Source organism: Macadamia integrifolia, chromosome 2, assembly GCF_013358625.1.
Source record: "Macadamia integrifolia cultivar HAES 741 chromosome 2, SCU_Mint_v3, whole genome shotgun sequence".
Taxonomy (NCBI): Eukaryota; Viridiplantae; Streptophyta; class Magnoliopsida; order Proteales; family Proteaceae; genus Macadamia; species Macadamia integrifolia.
Window position 1 is genome coordinate 35714850 of NC_056558.1, and position 12310 is coordinate 35727159.

General features: G+C 39.0%; 1 protein-coding gene across 1 annotated transcript; it reads right to left on the bottom strand.

Annotated features, from left to right (window-relative positions):
• Nucleotides 1–3300: 3300 nt before the first annotated feature.
• Nucleotides 3301–7592, bottom strand: LOC122061787 (protein JINGUBANG-like). Its single transcript, XM_042625262.1, has 2 exons — nt 6043–7592; nt 3301–4344 (listed from the first exon to the last, which is right to left on the bottom strand). The coding sequence occupies exons 1-2, from the start codon at nt 6826–6828 to the stop codon at nt 3583–3585; spliced, it is 1548 nt and encodes a 515-aa protein (XP_042481196.1). The 5' UTR covers nt 6829–7592; the 3' UTR covers nt 3301–3582.
• Between the last annotated feature and the right edge of the window lie 4718 nt (nt 7593–12310).

Genomic DNA, 12310 nt, shown 5'->3' on the forward strand with positions numbered 1-12310 from the left:
GGGGTGGCATTGAATAAAGACCAAAGTTTAGGGGTGGCAATGCAATTTTCTCTTCTTTTTATTCTATCCAAAGAAGAAATAGAAATGCTAAATCTAATACCTATTTAATAATAAAATCTTCCTTCTTCAGTATAACTATTAATGTCTTTGTCTTTGTGATGTTGTATGTCTCATGCTCATTGTATAATACGTAGATTAATTTCTAGCCTATCTTGGGCTTGCCTGGCAAGCCTCTAGAACCATGGCTAGGCCTTGACAGGTACCCCAAATTACCATCCCAGCCGGGCCGGGCCGGACTGAGCTGGGCTTGTGCTTTATATTTGACCTGACTGGGCATTCGATTCCTTCCTGTAGAGATTATCCCAAACTTGACAATGGGGACAACTTATTGCCAACATCAAACTCTCTGCAGGAAGCTAAGAATACAGGTACTCATCTTAACTTTAACTTATGAGTTCAACCAAGGAAGCAACCCTGGGCATGAACAGTTGCCCGGTCTTCCTCTCAGATGATTTAAGTAGTACCTCTCCATTTCATGTTTGGGCATGGCTTGTACAGTAATTCAATTCGGTTGCAGACACTACAGTTCTGCCAAAGACTACATCCTGCCATCCTTGATGGTCATCTCCATCATTTTAGGGCTCAAAATACTTTGTTACATCATTTATCGATTGCTAAAGAGGAGAGATCAGTCCCGAGCTCAACATCATCCGTACCGCGGTGATGATGAAGGTAGAATAGAGATGCAGTTGTAGAATGCAGTCCAAATGCAAGGTTAGAATACATATAGACAGGGTCATGAATCATTTCCATGGTTCCTTCCATTGCTCTACCAACTTGACCAATATTTTAGGCAAACCCATTTGGATAAACAGGCTATTCTCACTTCAACTACCACCATTTCTTTCACTAATGTGTATTATTTCGTGTTTAGGATACCTCTCTCTCTCTCTCTCTCTCTCTCTCTCTAATTTCATGGGTACACAAGTACAAGGGAGGAGGAGAAGAAGCAGCAGCAGCAGCAGCAGCCAAAAAGGGTTTGTAATAACAAATTGATCTGTGATGTACATGTGACTCATCACAGTATCTGTGAGCCAATTGAGACTTTTTTTTATGATTTGGGTTGCTGAATGAAAGAGGGATTTGCAGCTTTATTATTGCAATTACCTACACAAAAGCAAAACTTAAACAAAGGCAATCTTCTTTAATTATGATCTGTCTGTTTCTAAGTAAAAACCATCTAAGAAAAAACTATGAAGCTAGAGTTATTTAATAGTTGGGTCATAATCTCTAACCATAAAAATGGCCGCATATATGAGGGTGGAATCTGGGGAGGAGCGGCAGGAGCCCAATAATCCTTCCGTTTCTATCAAATTTCTCAATTCAAAATGGTAATCTGTTGAGCATTTCCATATGGATCAGTGACAAGGTTAAAGAATGAGCGATTAGGTATGCCCAGAACTGTTGGCTAAATTGTATATCAGAAACCTTAAATTCTTCAACTTGGGATTGGTTGAAGTCTCACGTAAGCCCAGGTCCACCCACCTGAGACCTGTGGCCATTGAAAAACCCAAGCTTTATTAACCTTAGATGATAAGGGATGTTCTTCCTATGCCCATTTTGGGATGAAACTTGATGGTTTTGATAGATTATGACCCTAACAAACAAAGGGGTCTATTTTTAGTGAAGCTAGAAGTAGGACAAAGTTTTCCTATGCTGCGCAGAACAAAGGGTCGGAAGCCCCGCCTGCCCCTCCCCCTCATCAAGTAGCCTAGATCTCTTGCAGTGAACAGAATCTCATTCACCATGTGTGCAAGGAAACTCAGTCCCAAAATGTTTGTCCAAACACTTAAAATAGGGTCCAAGGAACTGAATAAAAATCGAACTAAAACCGACAATCTGATCTAGAGAAGGTCCAATTTGATTTTGATTTTATTTTAATTTTCACATTTTGTATCTTGAATGGAATCAAAATTTGAAAAAAAAAATAATAATAATAATAATAAAATTGATTGATACCTTAGGTTTGGTGCTCACGAACCATATATAATTAGCTAGCTACTTGTACAACGGATGTCGGAGTTGATCATATTCCCATTATTGGAAACCGAGGTAGCCACTCAATATCCCATCCTCTCTAACATTATTGCCTTAATTGGGGGGTGTGATGTGTATGGATAGACTATAATAATTCTCAGTTATAGCATGCGCAAGGCAAGACTTCACACACTGTCGGCAGTGGGCAGAAAACCACAAACCCACCAACTTCAACCACTACTCTGTGATTGAAAATTCATGTTTATTAAGTAGGGTTTAATGGATTTTCATTTTTAGAATGCTATCCTTCCCTGCTCTCAGAGGCTTTCTTTGGTTTCAAGGGATTGTGGAAAGGCATTCATGTCCTTTAAAATCAGGGACTATGTCTAGACACCGGAAATGTAGATGGATAGCATTCTTTCTACTTTATTATTATTATTATTATTATCATCACCAACTTCAACCATACAAATGCAACATTGAATTTGAATACAAAATCGAAAGATAGGTTTCTTGGACACTAGATGAAATAGGGTTGGATTGGTCCAACTCCGGTTCTGTTGGATTTATGGTCTAATTCAGATTCCAAAACTACTCCACCAACCTAACTTTAATCCCTATTATATTTAGCAAGCTTGGCTACCCCTGAGTATCCTTTGATGCGATGGTTGGAAATCAAGAAGAAAAAAATTTAAACTTTAAAAGGATAAAAAGGGAGAGGTGCATCATAATTTTTGTCCTATCATGTTTTTTTCTTTTATTATTCTTGGCTTTCATGATCCCAATGTGTAGATTTTTAAGCATATGTCTTCTCATATTCTATTCGCGGATCTCACAATTCTCTCCTAATTAAATTCTCTAATATACTATTCAATTTATCACCTCCTCATTGGTGAAAAACTACAGCCTAACTTCATAATGATTCGCTTGCTTAGTACAAATATTGGGAATAAGAACGCTACCCACTTAACATTTCCACATTTCCACACCTAAAAATAACCCTTGGCTTCAAGGGAGCAAGGGCATATTTTCATGGCTCCCCTTGAAACCAAGAGTTGTACACATATATGTGTTTGGACCTGAAGAACATGGAGGGGGTAGCTCTGTTCTCCCTCAATTTTTTACACACATATGCTTGTATGCCTTCATCTTGGCATTTTTCTTTCTTGCATCCCATCTTCTCCCATGTCATGAATTGTTGACTTCTTCCAAAAAAAATAAAAAATAAAAAATTGACAACAACAATTACCTCATAGAAAAAAATGGCAAAAAGCTTTAAATTCGTTAGATTTTCTATTCACAAAAAATAGAAGCTGCAGATACATTTCTTTTCTATTACCCCAAAAATTATCCCTTTTATGCCCTAAAAAGTAATGGATGGGACATATGACCACCTCTGAGGGTACGTGCAGCATTCACGTACATGTAGCGGAACCAGATTCATATATCAATCTTCTCTTGCGTGGTTTCTAAGGCACAAACATAGTAATTAACAGAGAAAAACTTGAAGCTTAGAGGCAGTCGTTTCTGTTACTAGTTGTTAAGTTAAAGATCAAAGTAATCTTGACCACCACCACCACCACCACCTCCACCTCCACCTGTGGAATTCCGACTGGTTTTACCGGAGATCTTGACTTGCCACACCTTGAGAACCCCATCAAGGCTCCCCGTGCACACCGTGCAATGATCTTCACCATCTTCAGACATACCTCCCCTATGGTTTAGGAAGGCCGTCACGCACCTAACAGGTCCCCTATGACCTTGCAACACCGCCAGACACACGTGCTGCCCATCTCGCTCCCTCGCCCATACCCTACTTGTCAAATCAGCAGACCCGCTAACCACGTAATTAGCCACGTTGGCAAGGCACATGACAGCGTGGCTATGCCCGCTGAGGGCCCCACCATACTGCAATTGGCCTGTAACCCAACCCCTAAACCAGTAATGTATGTACCCATCGGTGCAACCTCCATATAGGATCCCACCATCCCTGACAAGGGTCAAATCTTTTACCGGTGAGTACTTAGCGGAGAGGCTCACAGTGAGCGCATGTTGTTGCCGATCGCCGCCGCTGCAGAAATTCCTCCGCCACACCCTGACGGTGGCATCGTCGGAGGCCGTGTAGAGGATGCCATCGTCGTCGCCTACAACGATAGCATTGATTGGCTCAGGATGGGCTTGGATGGTCTGGATACATTTGAGGTCTGAGATCCTCCATACCTTCACTGTTTTGTCCACTGAAGCTGAGTAGAGGAGGTCATCTGCCTCATGAATCGCCAGCGAAGTAATGGGCCCCAAATGCTTTATCTGCTTATTGGATTCACAAGCAAAATATTTTGAATTCACTCCTTTATCCACTTCTTCTAATAAATATAAAACATAAAAGAAAAAAATTGTGTGGATGGGATCATGCAATCTACTAAATGAATTAAGCATAGTTTTTTTTTTTTTCTTTTTCATGTACATATCTGTGTAACCACCAGAGCGTTTTAAATTCACATATGAGATTGTTCTCATACGTTCGGTATTTAAAATTTATTTTCTCTTTCTTCATTTAATAGATTCTAAATTCACGGATCAGAGGTATACAAAATTATTCTCGTACGTAAACCTAATCCTCTCTGGTGGTTATGTAGACTTGTACATGGGAAACAAAAAAGAAATGCAAATATGCTTAATTCATCTAGTAGATTGATTCGAACCAAAATGCTCATGACTGAACCTAGCCAAGGTCTTATTAGGCCAGCTTCGGATTGGGGTATTACAACCTCCAACCCAACCGAACCACACCAGAAGCTAAAAGAACCCAATATTGAGCCTTAACCAGCTGAAAAATCGGATCAAAATCAAAACCAACCAGTATACCCTAATAGGAAACCAATAATTGCCCACTAATTAAAAATCCATATTTTTCCATAATTTTGTGTAAGCAGGTATTAAATCAAAACAAATCAGTAAGAACAAGAAACAAGAATCAAACCAAAACTAAACTTTCCTTGTTAATTTGGTTTCAGATTCACCATTCCACATCAAAATCGATCCAACTCAAATTGAAGCTGGCCCGAACCTATCAATTGACACCCTTAAGCTCGCGTGCTTCTCCTTGGAAGTATTCAATTTGGGAGGGGGGGAGGGAAAAAAATTTATAAAAAGAATGTACTAGAAGATATGAGTATTGTCCATGTAACAGCAGTGCTGCAGATGAAGAATTGGTGATGATAGCAATTAATATGGTTGTTACAATTACATCACTCTCTTTAATGCGAGAAATTTAATCCAGTAGCTGTTCATTATTGATTAATGAACTGCCATAAATATATGAACAACCTCTCTGCTCTCAGAACTGAAGCGCAGACTTCCAAGCCAAAGCCAAAGCCAATGGTTAAAATACTGTGATGTACTTACTACTTAATCATCAATTATAGATTATATAGGATGGTCCTTGGTCTTGTTACTATTGTTTCAGCACGTAAATCAATAAGAGTGCAGATAGAAGCATCTTTAGCATGTGGGTTAAGGCAAGTTTACGCCAATTGTGTTACAGGGGTGATCAAGGATGATTCTCCTCAGGGCAAGGCCATCTTTTCACACCCAGTTGTCTTACGGATCGACCATCAATAACATTCATTAAATGAGAAAAGGATTCTGGCATATAGAGTGGACCTCACTGCTTAAGAAGTAACCAAAGAAACGATGGAACACAGTAATTTTTTTTTTTTTTAATACATTTACATACATTTATTCTTTTTTTATTTAATATTTTTTTATACCAAGTATTGATAGAATTCCGTATTTTAAAAAGAAATATTTGATAAAAAAAATCATGATTGGAAAGGTCAGAGTAGCAAAAGCCATTGGAATTTTTATTTTATACATCCGAAGAGGAAGAGAACAGGGAGCATTCTTTTTTCGTAATAATAAGTAAGGAGAAAGAATTCTACCCATCTCTATGGCTCCCGGGCACATGGGAGCATCGGAAAGAGGAATGAAATAGAAATTACGTACCGTTTTCTTGTCCTTGCCGGCGATGTAGTTCCGAATATAGCTTCCGATCTTGGGAATAGTAGCAATACGGACATGGGTTGGGATACCATCCCAGCTACGTCTCCAAACCCGAATCTTGCAGTCGGCATAGGCTGCAAAAACCCGATCTTTAGAAACCGCCATTGCACAAACCATGTGAGCTCTGGTTTTCAACTGACCACATTCGGTGTAATCGGGTAGCTTCCATATCCGAATACAGTTATTCTCCGAACCCGTATACACGACACCATTGAATTCACCCATGGATAGTAACCGCCCATCCTTCTTGAGAGTGGAAGAGATGCATCTATGGGAAACTTGGAAATTGTCGAGCTTTGTTACAGTTGGGGTCAGAGGAAGAGAATGATGAAGAGGTAGTTGTGGTCTAGGTGAAGGAGGAGGGGAAGGTGTGAGAAGAGGTTGTGGGCAGGTGGTTCCAGAGAAGCTGAATCGAGCAGGGGATAAGGAAAGATCTGGTGGTAAGGAAGGTTCTTTGGTGGAGATGCTTCTGAAGAAGGATGGCTTTGAGTTTGAAGCTTCTCTCCCTCTGTTACCTATCATTACACAAGACTCTGTTATGGAGTCTAGTGGTGATGAGGAAGGTGGTCCTCTCCGAGAAAAGCTGAATCGAGCTGGAGATAAAGGGAGGTCTGAGAAGGATGGCACTTTCGTCGGAATGATTCTTCCACCGGCGTTGGTTGTTGTCTCCGGTTCCGGTGGATGCTCATCTGGGTGTAAGCCCATGGACATGGACTCGGCTGTTTCCATCTCTCTCTCTCTCTCTCTCTCTCTCTCTCTCTATAATGGAGAAGGGATGCTATTGAAAATTAAGAAGGGAGGTTTAAATGTTTTAAGGGGTAATCAAGAGTCACTAGGAGGGAGGTTTGGAAAGGGTAGAGGACAGTCAGAAACAATGAATGAAGCACTGAATTCAAGTCCATTGCCATGGAGCTAAGGGAGAAGGATAGTAGGTAGCTTCCAATCAATGGTGAGAACAGAACATCTTTACAGAATTTATGTCAATGTATGGGTGTCTGTGTCTGTTTGATGTGTTTTAATTAAATTTTAACAACAAATTCTGTAACACAACAAACCCAATTCCCATCCCCCTACTCCCCCTTTGGGGAGAAAAAAAAAAGAAGGTCCTATGAGTTGCGTACAACAATCGCTTAGTGCAATATTATGATTTTTTTTTCGCTAAAATTTATTTCATAAAATCAAAATAGGAAAAGACAATTACAGCCAATATCCAAGCAAAATAGAAGAACCACCTGCCTCCCTATCCTCCCACCTTCGGCATTGCCATTAGTAGGGGGAAAAGGAAGAACACTAAGGGAATCTATAGTTTGGTCTGCCCTCGGCATCTCTAGAAAGAACGTCCCGAATGTGGGTGAAAAATTCACATCAACTCCTGAAGTGCTTGCAATATTATGAATCATACTTAATAAATATTATGATTCACACTTAATTATGCTGCAGTTTCTATAAGTCTCTACGGTTCGCAATGAGGCTATGTTTGGTTGCAAGGGATATTCAAGAGAATGGAAAGTGAAATTTTCATACTTGACAAATAAACTTTTATAATCATTATTTCATCTAATCTCATATGATTGTATAAGCTATTTTATTTCTTTAACCATATTTAATAATCACACATTTTATATATTATAACTAAGGGTTTTGGATGCAAAGTAAAGTGAAATTTAATATCCAAATATGGAGTAATTTGAAATTGATGTTACAGTGACATGAGATAATGATTACAAACACTTTTTTTTTTCTTTTCATTTCCCTTTCTTTGGAACCAAACCGAACCTGAATGAAACCTTTTTCTATGCGACTCATTTCCACTCCAATTAAGTTTCGACCTTCCAAGCTTCATATTTGTGGATATTGGATTGGATAATTGAATCCATATATGAGAAATGGCAGAGGTACTAGCTTTCTTGCAAATAGCGACTCAACCAACGGGGGGGATGAGAGGGGCATGGAGAACTTTTCCAAAGTGGACGAAAGCACCCAGTGCTGGGTACAATGCTAGCATACCCAACCTTTATCCATGAGAAATTTTGGAAATGGTGGCGTTTCAGTCAAATCTAATTTTGATTCATGACAGATCAAATCATACTAGATTTCTAGTTCAAACAAATTCCAGCTAAGGGTGTCAAAATGAAACCAAAACTAGAACCAACCATATGTGGTCGAACCAAACCAGAGTGCCTGACCACAAAGAAACGATGCAATTCTGATTTCATAGGTTCTATTCTCAGTTCAATTAGGTTCAGATCCGAAAAACCGACAGTTGCACCATATAGAAACTGAGTACAAAAATGGGCACACCAGATATAAACTTGAAAAACACTAATAAAAGTAAAAAAATGTAAACATGAGTCATGGGGTGACTAGGTGAGTTTGACCATCTAATACACTTACCCAATGACATTAATCCCTTTCTTATAACCTTTCACATTTACAACTTACTTTTGCTGCCTCAATTCATCATCTATTTTTAGTCATTCGTCTACTCTATTGGCGATTTCCATACGTCCATTAATCCTTGATCTTTCAGCTCCAATTCTTTATGGTCTTAGGCTTTTAGCGACTTAGCCTTCTTTGAAATTTGTATTTGAGAAAGTCATATAACTTTGTGCTATATAGTATTTTAACAACCCTTCCACTCATCAAATATTGGTTTTTCCTTCATTTGAAGGATTTAATATGTTATACATATATATATATATGGGCAAGAGAATGTTACCAACTAGTGTAGGTACATGCCAGCAGATGCTGCCAATGCGAGAGCACACCAACATCTTCAGCACAGGGGCAATGCGATCCTGCTGCAATGTTGTGTGTAGGCGCAGGGACACACCAGCGGTTTTTTGCTTGTATTACCACTGTGCCAGTGAACAGGGCAATGAGAAATCATGCCTACCGAAGTCTAAGTATAGAGACATGCAAAGGTGAAATTTAATGTGAACTGATACATTTTATTTTGGTAGAAGTGAACCAATATTTCAAACTAGGGATGTCAATACTAAGCCCACACAAGTAGGCCCAACCAAGCGTCACAAGTTTATGGCCCGACCTAGACCGGCCCAATTAATAAACGTGTCGAGCTTGAGCCCGATACATTTATAAATAGGTAATACACGATGCAGCCACCTAGCCCGACCGTCCCGACACATTTACAAGCCCGATTTGAACCGACTTCTTTAAGCCCAATCGGCTCGATTATTAACCAGACCATGTCCGCACTAGATAAGCTTGTTTAGCTAAACGGGTGTTCACGGTGCAGCCCTAGAAATTGGTCGAGCCCAACTGGGCCCAGCCTGACTGCTTAACACCCCTACTTCAAACCACATGTAAATTGATTGTGAATAGAATAACGAAAACCAAATAGAAACCGGAAAAACTAGACCACATATAAAACAATTTTGACTTTGGTTGTTTTTTATCTGATGCAATTTTGATTTCTACCTTGCAAAATGAACACCGAACGGGAATTAGACTAATAACTGAAAACGTTTGAACCCCTTAGTTCTTTCCCATTTCGTTTACTTGAACCTCCATGCGTCCTCAATGAATCAATTCCCAAAATTCGCACTAGTCTACGAATAAAACTAGTAGAATACCTGACCTTTTTTTTCTTTTCCTTTCTCCCCCCCCCCCCCCTTTTTTTTTTTTTACAAAATTTGGGGGTGGGGAAATGGGAGAGTTGTCTCATGTGAAAGAGTGCGAATCCTACACATGCACAAGGATCAGTAGAAACGCACAAGGAAGCATCCACATAGATGTCATTTTCCATGTCATTTTCCATTTCATAGGGGGCAGATCAATCATTTTGCTCATTGATGTGTCTGTGTGCAAAGGCCATACTCCCCCACAGAAACCTTTTACCCAAAAGATAATTCAACAACCAAAACCACAACTCAAACAAAGTTAGATGACATTCAAGTGATTACTATCGACACCAAAGACCTGATGTCCACGAGGCAAAGGTGCTACCTCAACCTTATCGTTTACGCTATATCTACAACAAGAACTACTACTACTACTACTCAACCTTATATAAACTTAATGGGATTGGCTACATGGATCCTTGCACTCCAATCAACTTTATTCTACTTCATAAGGTCTAAGCTATATATGTCTTTCCTCCTCACTTCTAAAATTCATGTTAGCTTGTTGCGAAATATCATCCCCTATATTGCTTTCTTTATTTATGATTGAGCCTAAATAAACACTTTGTGGAACCTCCCTCTCATCAATTTTCACCACCTCATTATCCTTCCTCGTATAACTTTAAATGATACACTTCATCTTTGTTCTACTTATGTTAAAACCTTTTGATTTCAAGTTTAATTCCATAATTCCAACTTGGTATTAATCCTTAGTATTCTCTTATCGGCTAAAACAATATCAACAAAAAAAAAAAAAAGTACATTAAAGAACTTCATCTTGAATGTTCCTAGTTAATTCATCCACGAAAAGCACAAATAAATAGGGACTTTTGATCCTTGATATAAACTCAATGGTAATTCCAAATTCACTACCTTGACCTCTCACCGTTCTTACACTAGTCACCACTCTTTCATACATATTGTTAATTATGTCCACATATTTACTTGAAAAAACTCTCTATTATTTTCCTTATTAACTCTCCAAGACTTTGTCATAAGGCTTTTTTTTAGATCGATAAATGCTATATTGAGATAATTTTTGCATTTCCTAAATAAATTGCTTCTATCGTGGTTCTTTTTGACATAAAACCAAATTGGTTCATTTTCTCTTAAATCAATGGAGGGAGAAGTCAGTTTCTTCATCACAGGTGGATTTCGATAACCATCTCTCATAATTTCATAGTCAGAGTAGTAAAGGCAACACCTAGCCATCCAAGCGCCTTATATGTGTTGTTGGTATCACCTTAATTTTGGACCCTTTTTGCTTAGACATCGTGAATACAATATTCATAGTCTAACTTATTAGTTTTATACCTATATAGTTATTACAGTTCTGAATATCATATTTACTTTTATAAATTGGAACTACAATGCTTCACCTCCATTCATCTCACATTTTCTTTGTGCTTATAATCTTACTAAACACCTTGAGTAGCGCAAATAAACCACATATTTCTAACGGATTCCACACTTCTATTGAGACCTCATCTCTAAGCCTTATGCATTGCACACTTTCATCTAGGGGTGTAAGTTTGGCCTTGAGGACACAAACCCGCTCTGAGCCTGAACCATGTCCGACTTAGTTATGAGGGTCAACTCGGCCCAACCCGACCCAACACTAACCAGGGTTGGGCTGCGCTTGGGTTGACAACTAGGCAGCACACTTTCATCTAAGGGTGTAAGTTTGTTCTTGATGACACAAACCACCCTAAGCCTAAACCATGTCAGACTTGGTTATGAGGGTCAATTCGGCCCAGCCTGACCCAACCTTGACTATGGTTAGGCTGCGCTTGGGTTGAGACCTAAGCCCAACTCAACCCAACCTGGGCCACTTTTAGCCCTAATCTATTGTCGTGTTTAGTTAATGTTCCCCTTCCCCTAGGCCCTTATCATGCGTACACACGCCACATACTCCTACTCAACCAACATCATGTGTTACACAAGCCAAACTATTTTCCCCCTTTTTTTTACACATGCAACATTTATGTCTCCTATTATGCATGACCTTTAGATATAGTAACAATCATGAAGAATTGAACCAAAATTTGACCTATCCAATTTTTAGGATATGCGGTGATGCCATGCAATTAAAAGGTCAATCTTATAACCAAATTGACAACCTTGCTTGTTGCAAAATTAATGGATTAAGGATAGACAAGGACTAACCATAAACTTAACATCTTTCCACCCCTGGTAAATACAAGCTTAACAATTGTGAACCTGTGGGGAAAAAAAAAATACAAGACCAACTACGGTCAACCCAACCCGACCCCATGCCCAGCAAGGTTCAACCTAGGCGTGATCCCAACAAGGTTGGGTTAGCCCTAAGTTGAGTTTGGGATTGTTTCACCCCTACTTTCATCCTCAAAACTTTATTTTAGTTACCTTGATTTTTCATATATATTTACAACAATTGGTGTTTAGAAGAGTAATAATCTTCTACAACACTTACTCAAATTGTCTACATTTAGTATGCTAAAGAAATACTCTCCTTAATCTCAATCATTTCTTGTATACTTTTATCATTTTGACTTTAAAACGCCCAACACGTTTAAGATCTCAGTCCT

What these genes read in the sequence shown, in the direction of transcription:
- LOC122061787 (XM_042625262.1), bottom strand. Translation starts at nt 6,828, where the DNA reads ATGGAAACAGCCGAGTCCATGTCCATGGGCTTACACCCAGATGAGCAT. An exon ending in CCGGCAAGGACAAGAAAACG is followed by an intron (nt 4,345 to 6,042) that starts GTACGTAATTTC and finishes TCCAATAAGCAG; the next exon opens with ATAAAGCATTTGGGGCCCAT.